We start from the raw sequence: 26,564 nt of genomic DNA on the forward strand, positions 1-26,564 counted from the left end.
CAGTAAGCCTCAGTTCAAGTCGTGGTCGTGACGACGAAACTATCTTGAGCAACGCCCTTTCATCTGCATTGCGGCTATCGAAGTCATGCCACTCCATCTCGCGTAGCTGCCAGGTCCGTTTTGTTTGTGGTGTCTGCTAATCAGTAGCAAGGGGACACTTTTCCCGAGCGTGGAGTTAGTTTCCCCGGCCCGCCACTGCCGTCATGCAGACTCACCCATGGCATTCCGCGCAACTGTAACCTCGTTACAATTGCTATTGCCGAGTCGCCTGTTTTGCTTGGAACATTGCATAGTGCCTACTGGCCACAGGTTGGGAGACTTGCTTGCTAAAACATCGCGAGCGTCGTGTACTAAAACCGAGTTCAGACCATGTTGTTGCCATTTCGTCTTACGTGCCGGACAACTTAACGCACAAACTTCATGTCCAATACTTCTCCCGTGTTACGGAAATTACCGAAACTTTCATAATGGCTTCCACTGAGCCTCAGGCTGACTCTGTCGATGTCGTCATTGTGGGCGGCGGCATCATTGGCCTCGTGCTTACGGTCGGCCTCCTTCGAGTAGGTGTCAAAGTCAAGGTCTACGAGCAAGCGCAAGGATTTCGCGAAATTGGCGCTGGCATCGCATTCACCGCCAATGCAATTCGCTGCATGAACTTGATCGACCCTGCCATCCCGGTGGCCCTTCGATCCAGTGGATCAGTTGCTACGTCGAACGGTGGCGACGAAGATCCCAACGACTATCTGCGCTGGATCGACGGATACGACCGACAGCGCGACGACCCGTCCCTACAGCAGCTGTTCTTCAAGCTCAACGCGGGTTACAGGGGCTTTGAGGGTTGTCGCCGGGATCAGTTCCTGGAGGCTCTCGTGAAGGTCATCCCTCCAGGCGTTATAGAGCTGAAAAAGCGCTTGGAGACTGTGCATGACAATGGAAGTGAAAACAAGCTCCTGCTCACATTCCAAGATGGCACGACAGCTGAGGCTGATGCCGGTGAGTATTGAACTCAAGTCAAACTGCAGCTGAGCCTATAAGATGAGCTTACATGCTGACGGACTGAAGTGATTGGATGCGATGGCGTAAAGTCGACCCTTCGACGCATCATGTTTGGAGACGACCACCCTGCATCGCGTCCCCGGTACTCACATTGCGTGGCCTATCGGACCCTGATTCCTATGGACAAGGCCGTGAGCGCCCTCGGGGCGTACAAAGCCACGAACCAGCACAACCACGTCGGCCCGAACGCCAACATACTGCACTATCCGGTGGCCAACAATACCATGATCAACGCCGTGGCCTTCATTCGCGACCCCAATGAATGGACTGATGAGAAGACGGTGGCTGAAGGCACCAGGGATGATGTCAAGGCTGCGGTCCGAGGGTGGAGTCAGCCTGTACTCAACCTCGTAGACTGCTTCCCTGACACGCTGAGCAAATGGGGTATATTCGACCTTTGGGAATTCCCGGTTCCGAGTTACAACGTCGGCAGACTGAGTCTCGCCGGTGACGCAGCCCACGCAAGCAGTCCACACCACGGTGCTGGTGCCTGTATGGGCATAGAGGACGCGCTCTGCCTTACCACCTTGATGGAGCAAGTTGTCGTCGAGGCGCAAAAAAGCCCCGGCGACAAAGGCCGGGCGCTAATTGCAGCCCTCGACACTTACAGCGCAGTGCGGCAGACGCGCAGCCAGTGGGTCGTCAACAGCAGCCGTCGCGTGTGCGACCTGCACCAGCAGCAGGAGTGGGCCGATGCGACGAAGCTAATCAAGGCCCAGACGTGCTTTGAGGAGGTCAAGGACCGGTCGCTCAAGATCTGGCACTTTGACTACGAGAGGATGGTCAGGGATTCACTTCAAGGTTACAAGCAGCGGCGCGCACCCATCAACGGTGCCACAAAGGACAAGAATCTTTATTAGGTGGAGCGAGTCTATTTGGTGGGGTCCTTTGTTGAAACCAGTCGCACAAAGTAGCTTAAAATCTTGAGAATGGGCGGCAGTTGTTGTCTCGGAGCTTGCAACATGAAGTATTGCCCCTCTTGCACTACGTCTTGTGCACTGTTACACGACAGACTCGTTGTGATGGTGGGCGCAGACACTCACGATGTCAACAGGGCTCCTTTGCAGGAGCACGACAGTGAGCAGCCCAGCTGAACCGCCCTGCATGCACCAGGTTCTTCGCACACGCCCCTCCGGCATGCTCCTCACCCTCCCCCGCCCCGTCGCGAGAGGCGTTCTTGGGGCATCCAGGGTCCTCCAGGGGTTTGATTCCCTGCACCGGTTGTCGGCCGGTTAGCGAGTTTACAGCGAATCGCTGTGGGCAATCACTTTGCCCAGCCGGAAGGACGGCAGCCGGGATGGACTGCCTAATGCCGTACCAAGAGACCCATGCTAGGCTTGACAGTCTTTCTTATCAATCTTTGAGGGGATTTTACCCGTGCCAGGAAGTAATCCGGGACTACTGTTTTGCCGCTGGCCCCTGCCGTCTGCCTTCCGCGCCAGAGATCTGACTGGCACTTGATGCCGTGAGTTCGCGCCAAGCCTGTTCCTCATGGAGAAGGCGAGATCGAATCTTCGCAACGGCGCGTCAGGCCGGCTGAGGCCCCGGGCGCACGCAATGTCGTATCCATATGCGCCTATTTCTCCGCCCCGTGCGCCAGCTCCTACGCCCAAGGCGGCTGGGCCGAGGCTGCGCTCCGCGCCTGCGTCCCGCAATCATGTCGGCTTGCAGGGGTCTGGACTCTCTCATGTGCAGAAAGTGCAGCATTATTGTCGATGGCCAAACGAGCCCCCCACCATTCCCCCAAACTGCGGCTGGGAGTTGGGTGGGGACCGGAAGTGGTTACGACTCTGCGAGCATGGCAACGTTTCAAGATCGACACGTTATTGGTACATCTCTTGAGAGGAGGCCACAACTGAAGAACACTTGGCAGATTGGCTTCAGTGTACTATTTTCCAATAGTCTCAGATCTTCCCGTGGTTGTCAGATGCGGTAACTGATCCGGTACCCTCATCAGTACTCGATTACACGAGGATTCTCCACGAACACATGCCGATAATGGCCAGTTGCCTTGGTAGATGTTAAATGCGGTATTGGAGAACTACAGGGCAAAATCCCGCCCACGTTGATGACGCCGCAGCAGCCATCAATATACCCGAAGTGTCTAGTTCTAATCGTTGTAGTCTACCATGGATAGCTGTACAGACCCTGACCCAGATTGTTAAAGCTTGCTAAACCTCGCATCAACTCCCTGATGACGGGCAACTTTTCATCCGGTGATTCATTGCCGTGATGGGACGCAATGAGCTCGGCGCATAGAGAAAGCGGAATGGGCGTCAGCGGATGCACCTAGAGTTAAACCGACGTTAGATTACGACCACAAGTAACGTGGAAAACACTTACCTTGAACCAATTGAGGCATGATAGCTTGCCCATCAACCCGACGACCTCTTGGACCGCGGATGCCGAGCATCGTGCAAGCTTAGATCCCAGAAAACTGCCCATCTCATCTGGAGGTGTTACACGCTCCATGGACTGCGAGAGGAAAAGAACGGCTGTCCGCCACATCATGCCAATAAACATGAGCATCGGGTCCGCGTCCTGCAAAGCCGGCGCATATTTGAGAGAAAACACTTCCATCCTCTGCATCAAAATGGTGTCGATGCCGGTATATCGATGTAAAATATCTTGCGTGGGAGCTGCGTACGTGCTGGAGAGCTGGTGCTGGTACGACAAGATGCGCCCGCACATCGTAGCTACCACTATGCACTCCGTAAAGTGGGACGTTGTGCTGGCATCTTGAGAAGCCATTGCGTCCGCAAGATATCCTGTCAGCACTGGCTGGTCGTTCTCAAAGGCTGGTTCCGGCGCCGGCAAGCGAATCATGCTCTGTTGTAAGAGTAATGTCAGCATTGAGTGGTCCAGCAAGCGCCGCCGTCTGACGACAACTTACTTGTTCATCAAAAGTCAGTGGTGAGCCACATCGAAGGTTGACGAAGCGGTCCAGGCAGTATGCCATCCAAAATGTTCTTCGCTTCTGTTCAGTGTCGACCCAGCTTGCCTGTGAGGCGGTTGCATTGTTCGATGCGTCAATGTTCCGGAAGCAGTCCAATTGAATGAGCCTGAACGCTCGTCCGGCGCTTATCCAGCCGCGTCGGAAATCGACAAACATGAACTCATGCACAGCAAGCAAGAGCCAAGCTTGGATATGCTCGATCTCTATCGTCGCAGGGCTTGTCCCCTTTTCTTCCATCTCTTCCATTAGCCGACGTGCTTCCTGGTAAAGCGCGTCGCCCATATCCTGATAATGGGCTGATGACGATGCAGCTGATGTCCACAATGTATATTGTAGGCAAAGTTGCGATTTGGTCTTTTGGCCGAGGCGCGCCCACGCCGCGTATCGGCCTTGGTGGACGATTGGAGTGAACGGGTGAATCCTGTCAAAATACAGCTGGTCCCTGTTCGACATCAGTTCATAGCTCTGGATATCCTGGTACAACTCATTCCCAACGATGTCTGGTGTCTCCGACGTACGTACAGCTCTGCTTGCATTAAGCTTGACAATTTTGTTGCAAATAGCCCTTGAGGGTAGTCGAGCGGCCCCAGACTTGAGTCTAGATCCGATAGAAATGGTTCCTCGGCGCCAATCTCGAGGACGGGCAGTGGCGATGTCGAGGTTGTCGTATCTGCAGAGCTAAAGTTGCTTTCCCCAGAGGACTCGGGTAGACAGGCTATTGTGTTGATACTACCTAGGTCATGCAGAAACGCCTCTGTTTCTGCTATGGGGAAGTCCCAGGTCGAATTTGTGTGTTGGCCTTGCAGAAGACTCTCTGTCCACGTTTCCTGAACAGGCATGTTGATGCCATCAGCGCCATTTTGCTGCTTGAGCATTGACCCTTCTAATGCAGCTGCAGTCACCGAACCATTGCATGTTGTATTAGCTAGAACGAATCTTTTCACGTCGTAGGTTAACTTGCCGATGCGAGCCTGCATGGCTTTCAGATATCCACGCTTTGGGCCTCGGGGTGCCCTATTTGTCGTTATATGACACTCGGACCCAGAAGCAGCACACATCCCGCACTGCGGTTGCCGGCGATCGCAGCGTAGCTTGCGGCGCCGGCATTCTTCGCAGGCACCACCCGGTCGCTGACGTGACTGTGGACGGGTTTCTGCCTCCACTGACTCGGACATGTTGGTCGCTTATGCTGATTGTCCCGCAGGTCACCCAACGTGGGCTCAACTGCCGACACACACGAGGTCTTTGAGACAGTGGTTGCTGAGACGCTTTGGCCCAAACGACAAGGGGTAACAAGCTGCGAGTCTCAGCACAACGGCAATGCATGCCATGCCTGGCGTCCACGTTGCTCGGTCTTGGCAAATATATAACCAACACTCTGATCCTTAGGAGGGGCAATATAGAAAGCGCATGCTTACGGCTAGGACGGTCCAATGTTCAGCCTAGAAGCTTTGACATGTTGGCCTTTGCCACGCTTGATATTTACGGAATCAGCCGTTTGCCTATAGTTGCCTCCCCATGGGTTAAGGGCCCATGCAGGCCAACGGCAACACGACCCTGCAGTACGACGCTGGCTTACGACTTGCCTGATTGGTCGATAACGAACCACACCTTGGTACCGCGCCGTCTTTTTACATATATCTCTGGTACTTGTCATTCCTGCTTACCTGTTCCGCCGCTGACTTATTTGGTGCAGGGCTCGACATCCTTCGACCGCGTGGCCAGCCTGTACTTCCGGCGGGCTGCCCTCAACTGGTCCCCTTGACGACCCTGAACCGCGGAGCATGCACATATGGTTTGATCGCCAACGTACCGGCCTCAATCCCGGTCCCTGCCGGCGGCCACGCGCCGTCCCACATCCCGCTCGCTCGCTGAGCTCTTTGAGCCTCGTCACCTTCCGTGCGATGTCGGATCTGGCATCGCTTGCTATCCAGCCCACCTGTGCCGGAGCCCTTGCACATGGCTTCAGCCTCGGGCGGAGTGTCTTAGTTTATCGGACGAATAACCTCGTAATACCTTGATCTTGCATACGATCAAGTGGACAAACGGCCCCTCTTGAGCCTAGACGAGATGATATGGTCATGGCGCCCAAGCCCAGCTTGTCGCTAATCGGGCGGCCCGCAAGCCTCATGTCCCTGCTGAGATGCGTTGTATTTGCCTGAAGCCTGGAACCACAAGGCACATTGGACTTGGTTGGGCTCTTCGCAATCGCTTGCTGGGGGCGGGAGCGGCATTCGGAGCCGGGGTCTGGGGGCGGCTCGAGGACGACGGCATCGTCACTGCGACCGTTCGTCCCCAGATCAGCCCTGCCTCAGCTGTCAAGCACTATGGCCCACATGTCGAGGTGACATTCTTCAGCCGCCTCGTAAACATCTCCCCATTCTCGCCTCGTTTAGCAACGTTCCGTGCAAGGTGAAGGCTCTACCGGTCACAGTCCGTGCGCATGGCAGTGCAACACTACAAACGTGGCACTTGCATGTGTTTGATCTTTCGCTTTGTATGCACCGAAGGCTCGCATACGAGTTACTTACACTGGACGGAGGCCGAGACCTGCCGGCCGTCCGGCAATCCCTCCACCCGCGCCAACGCTGCAGGTTCGTCTGCCCTGCTACACACACCCGGAGGGGTGGACGCCTTCAAGGGCCTTGCATTAGCACGCTCGACGATGGCTCGGGGAAATAGATCAGGAGCTCGGGAAAACACATCTCGGACTTGCGGACACCGTTAACGTTCGTTAACGGGCTTGCGCTATTTTGCATGACGATAGTGACAAGTTGGATCTTGAAGGGAAAGGGCTCAGAGCCGATGGAGCTGGTTTAAGGGGACGCTCAGAACGTAGATTGCTGGCCGTATTGTGCATCAATTCAGAGGCTGTCTTTAAAGTTCAAGTTGCGTCTTAGACATTTACGGGCACGATACAAAGATCAAATCAGATCACCGTTTGTCCCGCAGAAAACTACGGCCAGAAAATTCGTCAGAAACCCTTCCGCCATGTCTAACAACGCCAACCAGAACGCTGCTGCCTATCTCACTGCCGCCAAGGCCCATCCCTTTGAGGTCAAGCCGGCTCCTATCTGGACACCTGGCGACAACGAGATCCTCGTCAAGAACCATGTCGTTGCCATCAATCCCGTCGATGGGAATCTTCAGTACCTGGCTTTCTTCCCGCTCAAGTATCCCACAATCCTTGGCCAGGATGTTGCAGGTGAGGTCGTAGCCGTTGGTCCGAATGTCACCCGTTTCAAGGCAGGCGACCGGGTCGTCGGCCACGCTGTGGCCATGGCCACCGGGAGACATGAGGACTCTGGCTTTCAACACTACACGATCTTGCAGACCAACATGTCCAGCCATATCCCTGCCAGCATGTCGCACGAGACGGCTGCAGTTCTGCCTCTTGGTCTCTCGACTGCAGCGTCGGCTTTGTTCCGGAGCGAGTTTCTGAACCTTCAGCTTCCGACTGTTCCTGCACAAAAGCCAACTGGGAAGACTGTGCTCGTTTGGGGTGGGGCGTCTAGTGTGGGCAGCAACGGCAGTACGTTGAACCCCTGTCTCTGGCTGAAGGCCCTCTTATGTCTCATTTGTACGATGTGATGCTGACTTCTATATTCAGTCCAGCTGTGTGTTGCAGCCGGCTATGAGGTCATTGCTGTTGCTTCAGCTCGAAACTTTGACTACGTGAAGAGACTTGGGGCGAGTGAAGCATTTGACTACAACAGCGCGACTGTCAAGGAAGATCTCCTGAACGCCTTCAAGGACCGAGAGCTGGCCGGTGTACTGGACTGCATTGGATCAGCGGCCTGGGCCACTTGCGTTGAGGTTGCACAGGTCAGTTGCCAGCCCTCGACTCGGCCTTTGAGTGGTCAAAACATTAGACTACTCGACCCTGTGCGTCATGACGAGACACTGACCTTCCACTCTTTCTACACAGAAATCTCATGGCAGGAAGTTTGTAGCCACCTGCAAGAGAGGGTTCCCCGAGCCCCCGGAGGGGGTGAAGCTGGAGGCCGTCTTTGGTACCATCATCAAGGACAATGAGGTTTCGACCGCCATCTATGAGAACTTCCTGCCCAAGGCATTGGAGGATGGCTCGTACGTGCCATCTCCCGAGCCCTTTGTTGCCGGGCAGGGATTGGAGAGCCTGCAGGCCGCCGTGGATCTGCACCGCGCTGGCGTCTCCGCCAAGAAGATTGTGGTCAGGCTCTAGGCCAGGATTATTAGGCATCGATTGATCCATTGACTACCTCAGCGAGTCAGAAGAAAAGCGTGGCGGGAGGCGCGAATTAAGTGGATAGAGAGGTTGAATTGACATGTTGACCAAGATCCTGCCTATCAATGACGTGCCGAGGTAGAGATCGAGCAGTCGACCCAGCAAGTCATTGAAAGGTCCCCCCTCATGCGACCGAGGTCCGATATAAGAAGACGAGATGAACCCTGCGTTGTCCGTCGTCACTCCTACTCCCACAGTGACACGTCATATCACCGTCTCAATCTCGAGCATGCAAAACCCAGCTCTGATATCAGTCTTGACTATCTCTGGATAACGTCCCCCTCTGCTGTACATGTCAATCGCAGCTGATACGAATGAGCACAACCGCGATCCGAATTTCACCGAACCCCATCAAGATGGCAAAGCAAGCACACAGCTAGTACGGCTTCCAGAGACCACATCGGTACGGCGTGATAGTGACCCTATCCAAGTCCCAAACACCAGCCTTCGCCAACGGGTCCACAGCAAGCAGCTCTCTGACTTCATCCTCCGTCCCTGTCCTGAAGATCAAGACGCTTCCCGTGATCGGCAACGGTTCTTCCGAGGTTTTCGGGTGTCCTTCCAACGTAGGCCCAGACAGAATCAGTGTCCCAGCCGTGAGCAGTGGTTTGTTGTGGGCCAGATGGGCGCCGATATTCTGCATTCGAGTGGGCAGCTCCCCGGACCGGTCCGGGATCTGGACTAGGAAATCGTTTTGTCCAGGCATTGCAGATGTTGTGTTGTAGTGGGTAAAGATGAGCATTTACTATTCGCGAATGGTGATGGTTGTAATCTTTCTGTGAGTTTGTAGCATCGGAAAATTGTGCTTGTCCAGCGGGTGGGTTATAGATCAGATTCGAGTCGGCGCAGAGCAGTGTCGTATTGTGTGCCCGGCGAGCGACTGAGGTGTGCAAGTGCGAGGAAGAAGGTGCATTTCGGACATACTCGAGCCAGCACAGCTGAGCCCTGTCATACATCTAATTGGCCTGGTCTTTTTTCTGCATCGGCTCTTTCGTGCGTCCGAGTCGGGTCGGAGTATCCGAACTGAGCAAGTAGCGCAGCAGCGGTGAACATCCGTAGGACTTGGAGGGGCTGAGTTTACACGGTTTTCACCAACGACGGTCGGCATGCAAATTCCAACATTCATCGAGAGTATCGTACCACCTTTGTTCCCGGGACAAGAAAGATCTGGGTCGTTCCGAAGATATGAGGACAGTATATGAACGGCCCGCGGCGTTGGCTTGCGAACCTCTGGCGCTGCGCTGTAGCATCCATTCATTCCCGCCCCGACACCATTTACACTTTTTGGTCTGCAAAAATGGGTAGCATCGCAACCGCCCCAGACGCAATCCCGACTGTGGACATCAGCGCCTTCATTGCTGATCCCTCAGGAGAGTCTGCCCGCAATGTGGTGGAGGCCGTTCGCCACGCCTGCACGACTTACGGTTTCTTCTATCTCGTGGGCCATGGCGTCTCGCTGGAAGAACAGAACAAGGCCCTAGACTGTGCCAAACTCTTCTTCACTCTCCCCTTGGAGGAGAAATTGGACGTTTCTCTGTCCAAGTCCCTTGGCAAGTCGCACCGTGGCTACGAGGCGCCCGGAATACAGACCCACAAGGAGGGGCTGCTTCCAGACACCAAGGAGGTACGCCGTCTTGATCGCTGCTCACTACTTCTTTACATACTGACCTGGTGCTTAGGCCTTCATCATCGGCGCAGAGGTGCCGGCCGATCATCCGGATGCAGGGACTTTCTCCACTGGGCCCAACTTGTGGCCACAGTCCCTCCCGAAGGAAGCCTTTCAAGATCCTATCATGGAGTATCAGGGCAGGATGCTCGACGTGGTCAAGATCCTCCTTAAGATTCTTGCGCGTGGCCTTCCGAAGGCATGGGCGTGCAAGCCGGATGTCTTTGACGATCTTGCCGTCAACCCTTCCATGCCCATGAGGCTGCTGCACTATGCACCCCAAGCGGTCAAGAATGAGAAGCAGTTTGGAGGTATGATCTTCCACCCCAAGGATTTTGTGATTTGGATGAGAGACAGCTGACCCTTGCGACAGTGGGCGATCACACTGACTTTGGCTGCATTGCCATGTTGCTCCAGGAGCCGTCGCGCGAGGGCCTTCAAGTGTGGTACCCCCCGACCGAGACGTGGATTCCGGTCCCGGTCAAGGAGGGCTCGTATGTGGTCAACATCGGAGACATGATGCAGAAATACAGTGCGGGATACTATCGCAGCGCCAGGCACCGCGTTGTGAACAGCACCGACGCACACAGGTACAGCGTTCCGTTCTTTCTGAACGGCCAGCTCAAGCTCAAGTGCAAGGCTCTGGACGGGTCGGGCGTGGAGACTGTCGTTGGCGAGCACATCAGGCAGCGACTCATTGAGACTATGGGCGCCAGCGGCAGGGCTCTCAAGTGATCATCTCATCTTTCAGCGCTCGGAGTGCAGCTACGTTTGGAAGGGCTCATACTTCAATCGACTCATGTCATATGGAATACACCTCACTCATCATGTCCATGATCAAGGCCCTTTAAAGCCTACGACCAAACGTTGTCTTTATTTCTCATGCAGTTGATGTATGGATGCTTCAAGGCGGACTGTAATTGTCGAACGTCAGAGCCGTACCAATACCATTTACAATCCAATCCAATCACGTCCGGCGTCGCGTACCAAGCCTTGTTGCCTTGATGCAGGCACTCAGTGCGCTCCCAAAATTGCTAAGTTGCTCCATCGTAGCACAGGTGCAGCATCAAGATCCTTCGCTATTGCCTGTAAGAATCGAGCGCAACCAGGGAGCCCATACAAGCGAGAGCGGTATACCCTGGCAGTCTCCATGTCGTGCTTCCAATAGTCGCGCGACGCAATAAGTAGAAGCCACAGCCGGGCCTCATGATTTCCGGTCCGTCTACTCCGTAGCTCAGTTGACTGAACGCCGCTTCTTGCATCTACCAGAACTAAAATGGAAACACTTGCACGACAAGACCCGCGGTCCCCCTGGAGCGCCACAATGCCAGATGACGGGATGAATCTGGCGATGCTGCGATCGCTCGGGAACACCACCGGCAAAACACATTCAATGGATTCAATCGCATCGAGATAATATTCCGTGCCGCCGATGAGGGGCCTTGCAGCGGATTGGGCAAACGTGCTGCTGCATGAAGCGCGCAGGCGCCTCGGCACGCGCGGCGACAAGCTGAGCTCGGCTCGGGCTTACTTACACGCAGCCTGCAAGCGCCAGTCTGGCCGTCAAGCACAGCGTCGCGTCGTACATGGAAACGTTTCGGCTGTCGGTCCATATCTCCGTGCCACACAAAGGCGCTTGAATACACCTACTTGTCAATTGATTGAGAGTGAGGCTCACGATCAAATATATGTTGCCGGGTTGCCCGTCCGATGAAGTGTTGATTGATCATCAGCAAGATTCACCAAGAACAATCCCACAGCCGGGATCTTAGGAAATTACCTTTTGCAACTTGGGACTCCCTTATCGCCAGGAAAAATGACAATCTATCACATCGTTCTGTTCGAGTTCAAGTCTGACCTCACCAAGGAGCAGATCCAAGAAGTAAGACATCATGGCACAGCGACCGTAGCCGCAGCTGACATTTGAGCCCAGGCATCCGAGGGCATGGTCGCTTTGCAGGAGAAGCTCATGCACCCTGTGACGAAGAAGCCGTACGTGAAGCGATGGGGCGGCATCAACAACAGTCCGGAGGGAAGAGCCGTGAGTTTCTCTGAATGAGAGAGATGCGACACCCCGCTTACACGATCCAGCGTGGCATGACCCACGGCTACCTCTGCCTGTTTGAGAACGAACAGGATCGGACCTACTACCTGGAGGAGGACCCTGACCATAAGGAATGGGTGCAGTTCGTCAAGCCATTCATTTCCAACGCGCAGGTGGTTGACTTTGTGGACGGCGTTCACGTTTGATGACTGTCATTCAGGCGCTGGCGAAGAAGATGCTGAGCAGCAACGACGGCAAGATCAACGTCAAAAACCCAGAGTACCTAGGTGATAAAGACCACATCACTGTAATAGACCGAGCTCTGCCAAACCCTTTCTTCCCCCGCTTCTCGCGCATGGGGTCTATCTTGACTGTCTTACGCAAGTCTTGCCTGCTGGCTCGGCATATAGGGTAGTGCGCGTGAACCTGCAGCCGATCGAGACCTCACGACCAACCCTCGTTGAGGGTTCTCTTCATGATTATGGGGGCAATTTAACGTTTTCGAAACATCAAGCTAGCAGCCGGCTCGCCTTTTCCTCGTCTGACATTTTACGGTGGCTGGTTGTACGTGAAATGCTTTGCCGTATCGAAGAGGCGGTACCTTTGACAACCTCTCTTACAACAGCAGCAGCGAGCTGCTCACATGCGACACACAAATTGTTAGTGATTGGCCAGAGCGCTTTGGCTGACCCGCGACCTCCGGCGTGCTGACGCGCGCGACAGCTGACTTTCGGTGCCTTTTTTTTGACGTCAGCAGCTCCCGGGAGCTCCCCTCAAAAGGCGTCCGCCACCGCCAAACCCGCCCGCAACCCAGCCTCGTCGGTCCCCCGGATGCGCCCTCACCAGTCGTTGCCGTCGTCGCGTCGTCGCCCGTCACCATGAAGCCCATCATCGCCGTGCCCGCCACGGCGGCGCTCGTCCTGCGCGCCTGGAAGAAGAAGTCGCTTACCCCGGCCGGCCTCGTCGCCGCGACGCTGACCGCCGTGGCGCACGCCTACCACCCCTGGAACCTGCCCTTCGTCCTGCTCTGCGTCTTCTTCCTCGCGGGGACGAGGGTCACGCATGTGAGTCGCTGCCTAAGCTCGTGTGTTGTCTGCGCGCGCAGGCTCGCAAGCGAGCTCGCCGCGCGCACGCCCTGCACTGCCCCCTTTGCTGTTGTTGTTGTTGTTGTTGTTGGCTGCTGACGATTTGCGCCTCCGCGCGCGTGTGCGCTTCAGATCAAGGAGAATGTCAAAGCTACGCTCACGATGCATTCGCGAGGCACGTCCGGAGGAGAGGGGCCCCGGACTCACGTCCAAGGTACGCACGCACGCACGCCATTGTTGGCTCTACGACCAGCCCGGCGGACACGTCACTGACCGGGCCTTGAAACAGTGTTTGCCAACTCGCTCATGGCTTCCATCCTGACCGTGCTGCACGCCTACCAACTCCGAGCTCGAGCCGCCGCCTTCGTCGACACCAACACTCCGAATCCCAAGGGGTCCATGTGCTATTCTTGGGGCGGCGACCTGCTCGTTGTCGGCATCATCGCCAACTACGCGGCGGTCGCGGCTGATACGTTCAGCTCCGAGCTGGGGATCCTGGCAAAGAGCGAGCCCAGGCTCATCACGTCGTGGAACCTGCGCAAGGTTCCCCGCGGGACGAATGGCGGAGTCACAGTCATGGGGTTGGGGGCCGGCCTGTTCGGCTCCATGGTCATCGTGACGGCGGCTATGCTGTTCCTCCCATCTTGCACGCCGGAGACGGCGCCCGCTCTGGGAGGCGGCATGCCGTGGTCGCTGGACCAGCGGAGAACATTCATGGCGTTCCTCATCGGCTGGGGAGCATTGGGGAGCGTCTTGGACAGCTTTCTCGGCGGGTTGTTCCAGCGGTCCGTCAGGGACGTCCGATCCGGAAAGATTGTGGAGGGCGAAGGGGGCGAGCGCGTGCTGGTCTCGGCGTCTACGGACCCTGTCGCAGGCGGGTCTTCCAAGCGCGCCGAGGCCAAGGCTGCCGCCCTGGCAGGGGCCGACGGCGGCAAGGCCAACGACAAGCTCGGCGCCTCAGCCGTGGACGAGGACGACGAGGACGAGGACAGGTACAGCATCAGCAACAAGCATCGCAAGTCCAGCTTCGGCGACCAACGGCCGTCGCGGGTGGTCGAGAGTGGCTGGGACCTGTTGGACAACAACGACGTCAATTTCCTCATGGCGAGCATGATGAGCATCGGGGCAATGGCGGTCGCGAGCTGGTACTGGGGTGTGCCTATAGACTCGGTGCTGAGGCCGTGAGCGAAGCTTACTGGGCTGCAGCTGAGAGATGATGATGTCGTTGGTGAGACGGATGGAATCACGGCAAGCGTTAGTTAGACATCACACGTGGCCGTGGGTGTTTGTTGCGCCGTTGGAATCGTCGTGTTTGCCGCGACCAACAGCGCCGCCGCCAATAATAGAAAGCATTGAAGGTCTTGCAGCGAGGCGCAAGGCGCAGGGCGACGCAGGGTCGCACCGCCAAGTTCCAATCGTCGTCAGACTTTTTCCCCAGATTCACACCTTCAACCTGGCAGCCAGGCCAGGGGGGGAGGAGGCATCTCCGGTGTCGGTGTGCGGGTCGGTCACAGCGTCAATGCGACTGCTACGGCGACAACGCGCAAATGTACATGCAATTAACTAATCAGGCGTATCAGCACCCATATGCCCGGGCAAACTCTACGCTTGCTGTTGGTTTTATCTCTCAATTGACCAGTTGCAATGATCCCGTGGTCGATGATGAGTCCAGTGGCCGGGGGAGGACTGCAAGACGCCTCCTTGACATGAGACCGCACCCCGCGGCTTCGCAGGAGACGCACGTCGGGGTGCCTGCCCCGGCCTCAGCACGGCCTCTTCCCCAGAGACGTCTCCCTCTCTCCGGGTCCGGGGAAGAGAGCACCGATTTCAGGGGGGGGGCACGGGAAAGTCGCGCACGGGTGTCGGTCGCTACGTATCAGAGCCCGAATCCGGGGTTGCTCGCTCGGAGCGAGGGGCAAAATTGAATAGCAGTGGCACGTAGCACGAGGGCAGCAAATCAATCGAGCCATGATTATCATCACATATCATCATCACACGTGAGAGATACCTACTATTGGGAGGGGGGTGGGCAACTGGGCAGCGAACGCAGGGTCATCCTCGGCCCGCGAAACGCGAAATCGTGACAATCACGTCGCGGGTAATGGAAATGGGTCAGACCGCGTCGATTTTGGGCGCTTCGTGGGGATCGTCAATTCCGGTGTAGTCATTTCGTGTTGTAATAATGTAAGTCGATGGCTGCCCGCCGGTTTTGGGCGTGTGTGTGTGTGTGTGTGTGTGCGGGCGGGTGCGGATAAGTTAGGAGGGCATGGAGGGGCCACACTGGATCGGTGGAAGCAACGCCAGAAGGGGGTCCGGGGGTGTGGGCGGGCGCACGCCTTGTCGGAACTTGGGAACCTCCTTTCGCAAGGTACATACGATATACGTACGTAGGGGTCCAACGCGGGTCTGTCCCAGAGTCTCCGTTTTGCGGGGGGGTGCCTTTCCCCCTTCTCCAGTCCAACTACGGACGTACTTGTGTTTTAGGGGGCAGGAGTATGCGAAGAGACGCGGCGACGATCGGGGAGGCGAGTGAGTAACTCCCTATATGCGCCGGCCTCCCTGCGGTACAGGGTTGTAAGGGGGAGGCCGGTCGCCGCTACATACGCGTGCCCGCGATGCCCATCACGCAGACACGTCCCGGGAGGTAAAGCCCTCGTACTTGTACTTGGGGGCGGGCGCTTCAGCGGCAGCAGGACGAGGTATATTTCGCAGAATACCTCAGTTTTGCCTTGCCGTGTGTGGTTTTGAATCAGGTTTGCGCGAATTACTACAGTACTGTACTGCGACGGGAGCGGTCAAGCGGACAGCACATGCCGAGACAGGGCAGAGAGAGGACGAAGGAGAGCAACAAACACAGCACCCCCCGAGGACAAAAAAAAAAGGAGAGGCAACACATGTTTCTGGCGGCCGACACGGGAAAAGCGAGCGACGAGCCGGGAGAGCGGGCAGGGTCAACCGAGAAAATATTCACAAGCCGAGTCGAACAATTGACAACCCGCGATGCTCCGTAGGTCGTGGTTACCCACATCTCGGAGACGGCCAGCGAGCGATCTCGGGGCCGGGCGAGCCAGTGAGGAATAAGGATAAGGATAAGGACCCGGCGTGGGAATAGCACAGTCCTGTACTGTGCCGTGCTGTGCTGTGCTGTGCAGCAACAAGCGCGGCGCAGCGCAGCAGCAGTGCAGTGCAGCAAGAGCCCTGAAGGAGAACCGGGAGATGGAAGAAAAGGCACAGCGCGGCTCGTGGGTTTGTCGCTATTAGGTGGGCAGGGCCGCCACGCGCGCTGATGGATGAGGCATGTGGATGCTGAGGGAAGAGAATTAGTATGCAGAGCCCGGCGGCCGGCCAATCATGGGACGGCGATAAGATGCTTCTGCGACGGTTCCTCGGTGGCGCTCCGGATGGAGCCCGGGCGCGGGACTTCGGTTCAATGTCGTCCTGGGCTGGGGGTCATGGGGCGGTACCTCGATTCCAAGTCCCGAGCGAGTTGAGTCGAGTCGAGTTCGGGTCTTGTTCCCAGCAATTCGTTTCGCGGCGGCTTGCGGCGTGGCATGGCTTGGGCATGGGCATGGATGAGGTGAGTTTTCGAGGCGGCGCGGCGGCGGCGGCTGCCAACCCTCGGTGTCGCGTGCCCGACGGATGATGACCCCTTGGACGTCCCTGAATGAATGACTGCCTGCCTGCCTGTCGTCGTCGTCGTCGTCGTCGTCGTCGTCGTCGCGCGCATATCAATTACTCGCGCTTACAGCCGGGCGTGTTTCGTTGAAGATTGCCTTTGCGATTACGTCGCTGCGGGAGGGTGACACCACGGCCCTGGCTGCCGCCCTGTAATAGCCCGCCATCCATTACCTAACCTCTGGCGACGCGAGTATCTGCTGCTATGATGCGCTGCGGTGCACTGCGCGTCCATCCGCCGGAGCAGGGCAGCCCAGCCCGCGGCGGTCCGCGTGCCCTGTAACCATACCTACCAGGTGCATACACACATACCTACATACATACCTAATCCCGCAGCGCACCACGCCGACGCGCTACGCTGCTGCATGACGACGGGAGGTCAAGTAAGCGTGTGCATGACAGTTCCATGCTGAGGCGAGACGGCCGGCATCCGCCCGCGCAGTTCGAGCCTTGGGGCTGCTGCCACGCTGCGCCACAGGGGACCACCCTAATCCTCAACCCTCCATCCCCCCCGGATCCAGGCGCCAAGGCGTGTTTGGCGTGCTGGAGACTTTTCCAGGCTCGTGCCAACAGCGCCCGCCGCCCAGGCCACGCCCCCAGGGTTCCAGGTTGTGTGCAAAAATAGCACGTGCTGCCCAGCCCGCCTGCTCGCCCTCGCCAGCACAGCCATTGAACGGGGGGGGGGGGGGGGGGGGGGGGGGGGGGGCCAGCCTGCTTGCCCCTGCCGGGGCTGCATCGCCACACCTGGGCTTCTATTACTGTACTTTGACTTCGTACAACAGAACAAGCCTCCTCAGAGCGGTGGCTCCAACACGGGCGTGGGATACGGACAGCGGATAGTACCTCGTGTCAAGTACACTCGGCGCTGCGTTGAGAGACAGCTGCAGCACGTAGGTACGTACGAACCGGCACGTAGTTTCGTACGAACGTGGGCGTAGCGCCGCAGGTCCGGGCCGATCATCAGTTCGGCGGGCCAGCGGACGCTACGACAGAGCACAGAATCACAATGACGCCCGCTGCGAAAACAGGTTTCTGCCGATGCGTGCGCGCGCCGCCAGCATGTCGTCGGTTTCATCAGGCACGCGCGCCGCGCTCCCCCTTCGTCCCCCCAGCCGCGTCCAACTCAGACTTGGCAAGTGGGCGTCTGTTTGTTTGTCTGTCTGTCAGGCCTAACGACCTAGCCGCCCCTGCTGGCTGCTGTTGATGCTGTTGCTGCAGGCGCGAAAAGGTAAAACGTGGAGGTTCCAACATGCCGCCTGCCAACTCGGACAGACAAGGCGGGACAGGGCAGCAGGAGCGCAGACAGGGGAACCCCACCATGCCACCACGGCGCTGTTGCGGCGGGAGGGCGTGTGTCGCATGGCAACCCCGCCAACCCGTGGTGGCTAGGTTGCTCGCCAGCCAGCCAGCCAGCCAGCCTATGCCCAGCGACATGCCAGTCGGCGCCTGCATGCGTCCCTGCCCCGTCTGCCCTGAAGCGATAACGAGCAGCCGGCAGAGGGACACACACACGCCCTGAAGCGCCCGAAGCGGCGACGTGCGCCCGGCTTTTACGTTCTTGTACGACCCGGCGCGCCGCCCGTGTCTCTCGCTCACACGTCAGGGCCGCCCTCTCGCGTCCGGCCGGCGGGAGCACCTTGGCACACACACACACTCACTGCACTTTGCTGCACTTGCTGCACACGCCACACCTCACTCCCATCAACGCGGTGCTACAGCGCGGATCAGGCGCAGAATATTCCATCACGCGAGGGTCGCTTTTCGACTCACCGTGAGCCGAGCCCGCCCAGGCCCACCCCCCGGGCCCCCGTGCCCGCCCACCGCCGTCGTCGCCGTCGCCGACCAGCCGTGGCTACCCGCGGACGGCGAGGGCGAGGGCGCACGCGACGCGCAGCGGCGAGTCACTGGATGGGGTCGTTGATGGGGCCGCTGCCGGGCCAGCACGATGGACCAAAGGTACAATTTACTCCGTAGAGGCGAGGCATCAGAAGAAAACCCGGGGCAAGGGGAGGGGCGTGTGTGGGCTCCGGTCGCCAGGACCTTCCCGGCACGCGCTGCCCCAGGGGCCCCAACCTGACCCTCCGTTGCGGGAGGCGAACGAGAAAGCCCGCCAAGGGGGAAAACGTTCAGTCATATCGCAAGTCATAAGATCAGATCAGACTGACGAGAGCGCTTGCGCAGTAGTAGTAATCGCAATCGGTCGACTGGTCGTAGCTTTCGCTCCCCTCCATCCATCCCACCTGTGAATGCGTGCCTGGAACCGGCCCCCCGAGGCCGAATCTGGGGATTGATGGGAACGCCCAGTCCCGAGGGAATTTAGCGGCCGCAGACCGCCCGTCGGGCCTGCGCTGCGTTCGTGTGAGCCGCTGCCCTGCCCTGGCCCGGCTCCCCCCCTGTGAGCGCTCTGCTGTGCTATTGTTGGGACGGGCAAGGTGGCTGGCGGCCTGGCGATACTTGGGCTCCAGGTACTGCGCTGCCCCGGCACCGAAAAAAAAAAAGACGTGAGCCAGCGCCAACGGCCGGGCTCGCTCGCCTTCGCCGAGGACCGCCGCCGCAATCAGCACTGAACTTGAAAGGCGCAGTGCGAAGGGGGTACCTGGCGGCTTGTCTCGTCGCCGAGGCGTGGCCAAGGTGGGCCGCGCAGCGGTGACAAGCCCCGGGGACGGCCAATGGCGCGAGGGTGCCGACCAACACGCACCCAGTCACGGCCCGGGACCGGAACCAGCGAGGCTCCCACCCCCCTGTCTCGCCTTATCTATACCTCGTCCCAAGTACCCTTGGGCCGGGCCTGGGGGGCGGCGGCGTGTGGGTTGTGGAGGGTGTGGGCGTGTGGGTGGGCTGAGATGGATGATTGAATGGGTGCACGACAGCGCCTTCGATACGGCTCATCGCTGGCTCGACAACATAAAACCCTCGACGCCCCAGGGCCACTTCGCACTCGATTCTGCTGATAAAGTCCTCCACACTTGCGTTTCCCAGCTTTCGTTGATACCCCAGCTGTCGCATCTTCGACGACAGACCTCTCTCTATCCTATCCTCCCTCTCCCTTATTTTGCATTGTTGCGTCCGCGCACGAGACATCACAACCATGGTGCGTAACCCACTGACACATGCCCTGCCGCTGCCGCCGCTGCTGGTCTCCCTCCCCCCCCCCCCCCCCCGCGGTGCCGGTTGGCGGCCGCCCGCCAGCGAACCCCACTACCGCTTTACGCGGCAGCGCACCGCGCCCGCGAAGGGCCCGGGAGACCCTGCGTGCAGCGACAAGCAACCGCCTTACGATGAGCCATGTGTGCTAACTCGCTCTCTGCGCAGGCTACTCGCGAAGTCCTCTCCTCCCGGACGGAAACCGTACGACTGCCCTGACGACAACGACCCCGAGAAACGAAACAAGAATGCTGACCGACACACGCACAGGTCAACAAGTACATGAAGCTTGACCAGAAGGGCAAGATCATGGCCGAGTACGTCTGGGTCGACGCTGTCGGCGAGACTCGCTCAAAATCCAGGGTGAGTGGCCTCTGATCTCATCGCCCACCAATCCCTCCCCCTGCCCTGCCCTGCACACATGCAAAATGTCCTGCATCGTCATCGAGAGCCGACCGGGCGCACGGAGACACGAGCCGACGATGGGCACCGATTCCCCCGATTTGTTCCGTCGCTGGGTGTGTGTGGCCGACCGCCCCAGGCGCAAGCGTCACCCGGACTGGGCACAGCGCTCAGTCAGTGACAGGAGCGTCTGCTGCGCCCCGGGGACCCGGGTGGCGCCCTGGAAAACCCCCTCCAGCGGCCACTCACGGGGCGCGCCTGCTGGGTTTCGCCACGGCTGAGGGTTTCTTGGCGGGGCGGGCGTGCGCTGAGGCCCGCTTGGCCAAAAATGGCACCCCGCATGGCCCAACGGTGCGCCCGGGGGCCCTCGGCCAATCGTGGGAGGCGGCGCGACCCACTCGGCGACGATGACTTCATTGCCTTCCCTCTTGACGTCGCACGAATCGCTCTCTCGTGATCAAGTTTGCGCTGACACGGCGTGCGCCGCTCTACAGACCCTCCCCGAGCAGGAGTACAAGCCCGAGGATCTCCCCGTCTGGAACTTTGACGGCTCCTCCACCGACCAGGCCCCCGGCGAGAACTCGGACGTCTACCTCCGCCCCTGCGCCGTCTACCCTGACCCGTTCCGCGGCTCGCCCAACATCATCGTCCTGGCCGAGTGCTGGTCAGCCGACGGCGTCCCCAACAAGACCAACTTCCGCCATGACTGCGCCAAGGTCATGGAGGCGTACGCCGACCACGAGCCGTGGTTCGGCCTCGAGCAGGAGTACACTTTCCTCGACCACGACGACCGGCCTTTCGGCTGGCCCAGCGGTGGCTTCCCCGCTCCGTAAGTTTTTGCCCCGCGCCCCATGTCAAACGTCCCTTGAATCAGTCGCGCTAATACCCGCAAAGTCAGGGCCCCTACTACTGCGGTGTCGGCAGCGGCAAGGTCGTCCTCCGTGACGTCGTAGAGTCGCACTACAAGGCCTGCCTGTACGCCGGCGTCAACATCTCTGGCACCAACGCCGAGGTCATGCCCGGCCAGTGGGAGTTCCAGGTCGGCCCCTGCGAGGGCATTCAGAGTACGTCTTCACCCATCACCACCACCCGTGCGAATGACATCTTGCTAACGCCAAGCAGTGGGTGACCAGCTTTGGATCGCCCGATTCTTCCTCGCCCGCGTCGCCGAGGACTTTGGCGTCAAGGTCTCGTGGCACCCCAAGCCCATCCGCGGCGACTGGAACGGCCAGGGCCTGCACTCCAACTTCTCCACCAAGGAGATGCGCGTCGAGGGCGGCATGAAGCACATCGAGGACGCCCTCAAGAAGCTCGAGCCCCACCACGTCGAGTGCATCAAGGAGTACGGCGAGGACAACGACCAGCGCCTGACGGGCCGCCACGAGACGGGCTCCATCGAGCAGTTCACCTACGGCGTCGCCAACCGCGGCACCTCGATCCGCATTCCCCGGGAAACCGCCGCCAAGGGCTACGGTTACTTCGAGGACCGCCGACCCGCCTCCAACGCCGACCCGTACCGCGTCACCAAGATCCTGATGACGTCCATCTTTGGCCAGCTGTAAATCTGCGTCGAGGGGACGGACGGAACGTGTGTCGCGCGCTTCCGAGGAAGGTGCGGATGAGGTTTGATGGTCTCTAGAGCGCGCGCTGTCGCGGAGAGACCTTCGTGGGCTTTTATTCTCTCGGCGTTTGGGCATGGCGGCATGGGACAACAATTTGACTTTTTTACTATCCATAGACGACGCGTTTTAATTCCAAGACGTCGATGAATTGAATACACAAGCCATACTACTGGCTAAATTGATGAAGAATCACCATTGCTTCCTATTTCAATCGTGTTGGTGATGTTTACATGTGACTTGTCACCCACCACAGGGGTCACTTAGAGGCGGGGAGTACCTGTCATTCAAATCGACGTGCAACGGGGAGCATTCCTGTGAGCTCGGCTCGGCATTGAGGTCACCAGGGAGTTGAACCAATGTTGTCGGACGTGCCGCTAGGTGATGGCCCTTGAGGCCGCAGTACTCATGGAGTCCAACACTCGTATAGTTTTTGATCGCAAACCGAGCTATTCTGAAGTGAAATAGTCATGTATAAAACATTAAAGAGTACAAAATATGATGAGAGCCTGTATATACCGTCTAGCGGCACATGCCCTCTGTGCACATACAGCTCGCGAATGATTATGTGCATTCGCCCCATTTCCTTTGACCCCAGATCTAAGCCGTGAAGACGACAGAGCGCTTTCCGCCGCTGAGGTCGCAGGTAAAGGCACCAGAGCCGCCAAAGGGACCAGCGAGGGCGTTGTTGCGCACGCGGACGACGCAGACGTTGTCGGCGCCACCCAGCTTCCCCGTGCACTTGGTGCACTCCTTGGGCATCTTGACCTTGACGGCGTACTCGACGAGCGTGGCGATGGACAGGCCGGAAATGCCAAGGCCGGGGGCGTCCTGGACGACCTGGGCAGTCTTGAAGGCCTTGGGATCCTTGCCGCCGGACGTGCAGTCGATGGCAGCCGTCAGGGGGCCGGCGCCGTCCTGGTTCACCTGCGCGAGAGGGGTTAGAGAGGCGATTGAGCCGCGGGAGATGGCGGAGGGCGATACATACTTGGAAGTAGCCCAGCTCAATGACACCGTCCTTGCCGCAGGTGGGGAGGCCCTTGTCCTTGCCCTCGCCAGCCGTCTTGGTGATGATGTTCTCCTCCTTGCCCATGTCGCTGGTGTCCTTGGTGGGCCCAATGCCAGAAAGGCCAAGGACGGGGGTGTTGGCCGCGGCGCCGAGGATCGTGTCCATCATGTCTCTGCGCCAGCTCCTCTTCTGGGTCTTCTGGGGCGCAAACGCGCCGAGGTTGTCCTCGACGCCCACCGAGTCGGCCGCGCCCTTGTTGGCCGGGGCGGCCTGCGAGGGCTTGTTGCCCAGCCAGACGGCGACGTTGGTCTCCGGGTCGACCTTGCCGTGGCCCTGCGTCTTGCCCAGCGGGCCGACGATGCCCGCGTTGATGTCCTGGTCGCGGATGATGCCCGTGTCGGCCTGCGCGCCGCAGGCGTTGACGACGCACTTGCGCGGCGTGCCGTCGGTGACTGTGGCCCATCATTGATCAGTTCCTTGTTCTGTACGATCTATCGCTCGCTATCTTGCGAAGATGAAAAAAAAAACCGTACCGGTAAGGCCGGGCATCTTGACGCCGTTGGCACCATAGACCCAGCGGACGAGGCCGTGTGCCTGGACGCTGGCCACGAGGGCCGAAGCAAGGAGTGCGTAGCGCATGTTGGGCGAAGTGTTTTAAAGTGAAAACGACAGAGAGTAGTAGTGTTAAGAGAAACTTGGCACGCGATGTCCGATGTCTAAGTCGCCGGGACTATAATGGAGAGCGAACGAAAATATTACTAGAAATGAGGATACGAACGAGAGACTTTGTTGGCTAGCGGAGGGGTAGAGAGATCTTCCCATGAACGACACCCGACGGACAGCCGAGTTATATATTCTCCTGGCGACTTCTTCTTACACGCCATGTCCGGACTAAGAGCCGACTCGTCGTCACACTAGCTGAAAACAAACGAGAGAAGGCTCCTGCGCGATTCGGAGCGGTAGGCGGGCGGCGGCCTCGGAACTTTGCACCGCCTCCCAACGACGACGACACGGTCGTGCCACTTGAAGAGTAGCGTCAACAGGTTCGCTAGCACATCAGCTGGGACAGGACGGACAGCGAGTCACCGCCTCGCCCGTCTCCCTAGCTCGATGCCCCCAATCACCTACATGTGATCTCCCGGCTAGTCTCCGTGCTATTCGTGGTCTGTGTAACACTCCGAGCAGACCAGGCCAGGCCAGGCCAGGCCAGGATCCAGGAACCAGGAACCAAAAGCGGGCCGCAGGTTTCGAGCGCACGGTGGTGGTGGTGGTGGTGGTGAAGAAAGATTTGAGAGGGACGACAACGACGTCTGGCGCGCGTGGTGCGTTGCAGTGCGGTGCGGTGCGGGCGGGCCCTTGCCTTGTGCCTGGGCGGGCGTCTAAGTCGGTGCCCGGGGACCCGGAGCGGTGGTTCGCGCGAGGGGCCCCACTTCCGGAGGTCCGTGTGGCGCCCCGATCGGGTTGAGTTCGCGATGTGCCCTGAAACAAGGGGTGCCCGCCCGCCCTGAAATGGGTGCCGACCCAAACTTTGGGCTCTCTCTCTCTCTCTCCCTCCTCCGTCCAAACCCCCCCCCTCGTCCATGAACATGTTCAACATTTGAACGTGAACCGCCGGCGGCCCCGCCCAGCCCTGCAGATACGAACCGCTGAAACGCTGGGCAGCAGCAGTGCTGGGGTAATGTAGCAGCAGCGTGGGCGAAGATCTAAACAACGGGCAGGGACGGGGGCCCGGGGGGTTATTTGAAAAGCTGCACGTGCTTCTCTGGTGAGATTCTCTTGCGAGAGCACCGCACCTCTCGCACCGTGATCCCCGGCCGTTTTGCTCGCTGGTTCGGTTTGCAGCGCCCGTCCCCCCCCCCCCCCCCCCCCCCCCCCGGGACCACAGGGCCGCGGCTCCACCGAGCACCGCCCGCCATTTTGGCGAACCCGTTCGCCTCAGGTCGCCCGCCCTTGGAGGCACTGGGGACTTGGCGACGAGATGACAGCGTTGCAGCAGGCCCGTTCAGCTCTCCCCAGCCTGGCACGTTTTCTTGGGCGGGCGGATGCTGCCCTGACGGTGATCTCTGCCTCGCCTCGCCTCGCTTCGCTTCGCTTGGACTGTGGGCTGTGGGCTGCCGCTCAGTCAAAGTGTCACCCGCATCTGAAGGCAACGGTGAGGCCGGGATACCACCCGTCCACTTCACTGGCATGTAGATGATGATGAACCATGCGGGATGTGCCCAAACGCAACGTTTGGAGAATGGAGACAAACACCTCAGCTCATGCGGGCTCGCTCGGCGTCGCAGATCGGGCTGCTGCAAGGCACAACCAGATTTAGAAACCAAGATACATGCACGAGGAGAGCCCGTTAAGGTTCTTCGAGTTTCCAAGTCTGGCAAGTCGCGGAAACGAGATAGGCCCAAGTCCCCAAGTCCCGGTCCGCCGCCAAAACAGCACATGGCCCATGTCTGGTGCCCGCTCGGTCCTGAGCCGAACCCGCACCATCCCTACACCTCCTTCTCTCCCTACTACTACTGCTACTACTACTCCGTATGTACTCCTTCGTGCGACTCCTACTGCTACTACTCGTGCTACCGTAGTCTACCGTCTTAGTTGCCAGCCAGGCAGGTCCCTGCCAGGCACGCGCACCACCACGTCCAAACCCACCGAGCGCGCTTGCACGCTCGCGCGCCGCCGCCATATCGTCACTAGCCGCTCGAGCCTCCTTGTGTCAGGTTCGACAAGGCTGTGTGTGTGTTTATGGGCCGATTTAGCATTTTTTGGGGCCCTCGCCGGTGCTTCGACCGGACTTTTGTGAGATTGAAACCTCCCAAGGCCCAGCTGAGAAGGAAACGGGATCGACGCCGCGCGAGCCCGTGTGTCCATGTCTCTCTGTCTGTCTGCAAGCCATGTGCTTGCTTCGGTACGCTTCCGAGCGCCGGGGGGGCAGTTCATTTGTCTTTGCGGAAACTCCGTCGATACGGACTGGCTCTCTTGGTTCCTCGTCCGGTCGGTGTTAAATACGTGACGTTTGGCCCTCTTCTTCTGCCTCGTCTCCTCCCCCCTTTCTCATCATCGTCACCAGCAACACTCTTTCATTCTCAACCTTCTTAGTTTTCCATTCGCTCTTTGCCACCACAATCTTCTCTTCTTCGCAAACGTAATAACTCTCGTTACCACCACTCAAACAAAAACCACCACATCACCCAAAATGAAGGTCTTCGCCATCGTCTCCGCCACCATGGCCGCTTCCGCCTCGGTCGCCCTCGCCGCCCCCGTTTCGGAGCCCCTCGCCGCCGTCGCCGAGAAGCGCGAGACCAACCTCGGCGGCCTGCCCCTCGCCGGCATGATCCCCGGCGGCGCCAACAACCCCCTCGTCAACGTCGTTCAGCAGGCCCTCGCCGCTGGCTTCGCCGCCGGCGACATCATCCTCAACGCCGGCCCCTCCCTGCTCACCGACCCCACCAAGGCCACCGAGATCATCACCAACATGATGAAGCAGGGTGCCGGCACCGTCGGCAACATCGTCACCGGCAGTGCTTAGATCGTTTTCAGGGGTGTGTGCTTTGATCGATGGCACTGTGAGTAGGCCCAGTGTGCGGGAGAACAAGCTTGTCGATCTGACCGTTCATCAAGTTCAATAGCCAATGCAACTCGCAAAC

The 26,564-nt window shown here is 58.8% G+C and overlaps 8 protein-coding genes across 8 annotated transcripts; 7 read left to right on the plus strand and 1 right to left on the minus strand.

Annotated features, from left to right (window-relative positions):
* Positions 1-467: 467 nt before the first annotated feature.
* PLICBS_010370 (uncharacterized protein) lies at positions 468-1,916 on the plus strand (the record flags this gene model as incomplete). The annotated part of the gene is made up of 2 exons (XM_018326520.2): positions 468-993; positions 1,063-1,916. 2 exons carry the CDS (start codon positions 468-470, stop codon positions 1,914-1,916), a joined length of 1,380 nt encoding a protein of 459 aa, XP_018174840.1.
* A 5,087-nt stretch (positions 1,917-7,003) lies between these two features.
* On the plus strand, positions 7,004-8,216 carry PLICBS_010371 (uncharacterized protein; the record flags this gene model as incomplete). The annotated part of the gene is made up of 3 exons (XM_018326518.2): positions 7,004-7,544; positions 7,623-7,837; positions 7,941-8,216. The coding sequence occupies 3 exons, from the start codon at positions 7,004-7,006 to the stop codon at positions 8,214-8,216; spliced, it is 1,032 nt and encodes a 343-aa protein (XP_018174838.2).
* A 1,360-nt stretch (positions 8,217-9,576) lies between these two features.
* PLICBS_010372 (2-oxoglutarate-dependent dioxygenase asL3) lies at positions 9,577-10,680 on the plus strand (the record flags this gene model as incomplete). Its single annotated transcript, XM_018326517.2, has 3 exons — positions 9,577-9,903; positions 9,959-10,256; positions 10,319-10,680. 3 exons carry the CDS (start codon positions 9,577-9,579, stop codon positions 10,678-10,680), a joined length of 987 nt encoding a protein of 328 aa, XP_018174837.2.
* A 1,081-nt stretch (positions 10,681-11,761) lies between these two features.
* PLICBS_010373 (uncharacterized protein) lies at positions 11,762-12,195 on the plus strand (the record flags this gene model as incomplete). The annotated part of the gene is made up of 3 exons (XM_018326516.2): positions 11,762-11,827; positions 11,879-11,986; positions 12,037-12,195. The coding sequence occupies 3 exons, from the start codon at positions 11,762-11,764 to the stop codon at positions 12,193-12,195; spliced, it is 333 nt and encodes a 110-aa protein (XP_018174836.1).
* A 672-nt stretch (positions 12,196-12,867) lies between these two features.
* Positions 12,868-14,259, plus strand: PLICBS_010374 (uncharacterized protein; the record flags this gene model as incomplete). The annotated part of the gene is made up of 3 exons (XM_018326515.2): positions 12,868-13,053; positions 13,207-13,288; positions 13,364-14,259. The coding sequence occupies 3 exons, from the start codon at positions 12,868-12,870 to the stop codon at positions 14,257-14,259; spliced, it is 1,164 nt and encodes a 387-aa protein (XP_018174835.2).
* Positions 14,260-20,034: 5,775 nt separating this feature from the next.
* Positions 20,035-21,857, plus strand: PLICBS_010375 (glutamate--ammonia ligase; the record flags this gene model as incomplete). The annotated part of the gene is made up of 5 exons (XM_018326514.2): positions 20,035-20,097; positions 20,164-20,256; positions 20,790-21,124; positions 21,190-21,359; positions 21,418-21,857. 5 exons carry the CDS (start codon positions 20,035-20,037, stop codon positions 21,855-21,857), a joined length of 1,101 nt encoding a protein of 366 aa, XP_018174834.2.
* Positions 21,858-22,514: 657 nt separating this feature from the next.
* On the minus strand, positions 22,515-23,562 carry PLICBS_010376 (uncharacterized protein; the record flags this gene model as incomplete). Its single annotated transcript, XM_018326513.2, has 3 exons — positions 22,515-22,841; positions 22,903-23,375; positions 23,457-23,562. The coding sequence occupies 3 exons, from the start codon at positions 23,560-23,562 to the stop codon at positions 22,515-22,517; spliced, it is 906 nt and encodes a 301-aa protein (XP_018174833.2).
* Positions 23,563-26,113: 2,551 nt separating this feature from the next.
* PLICBS_010377 (uncharacterized protein) lies at positions 26,114-26,446 on the plus strand (the record flags this gene model as incomplete). Its single annotated transcript, XM_018326511.2, has 1 exon — positions 26,114-26,446. One exon carries the CDS (start codon positions 26,114-26,116, stop codon positions 26,444-26,446), a length of 333 nt encoding a protein of 110 aa, XP_018174831.2.
* Between the last annotated feature and the right edge of the window lie 118 nt (positions 26,447-26,564).

This window comes from Purpureocillium lilacinum (assembly GCF_023168085.1).
Source record: "Purpureocillium lilacinum CBS 284.36 DNA, scaffold_8, whole genome shotgun sequence".
Taxonomy (NCBI): domain Eukaryota; kingdom Fungi; phylum Ascomycota; class Sordariomycetes; order Hypocreales; family Ophiocordycipitaceae; genus Purpureocillium; species Purpureocillium lilacinum.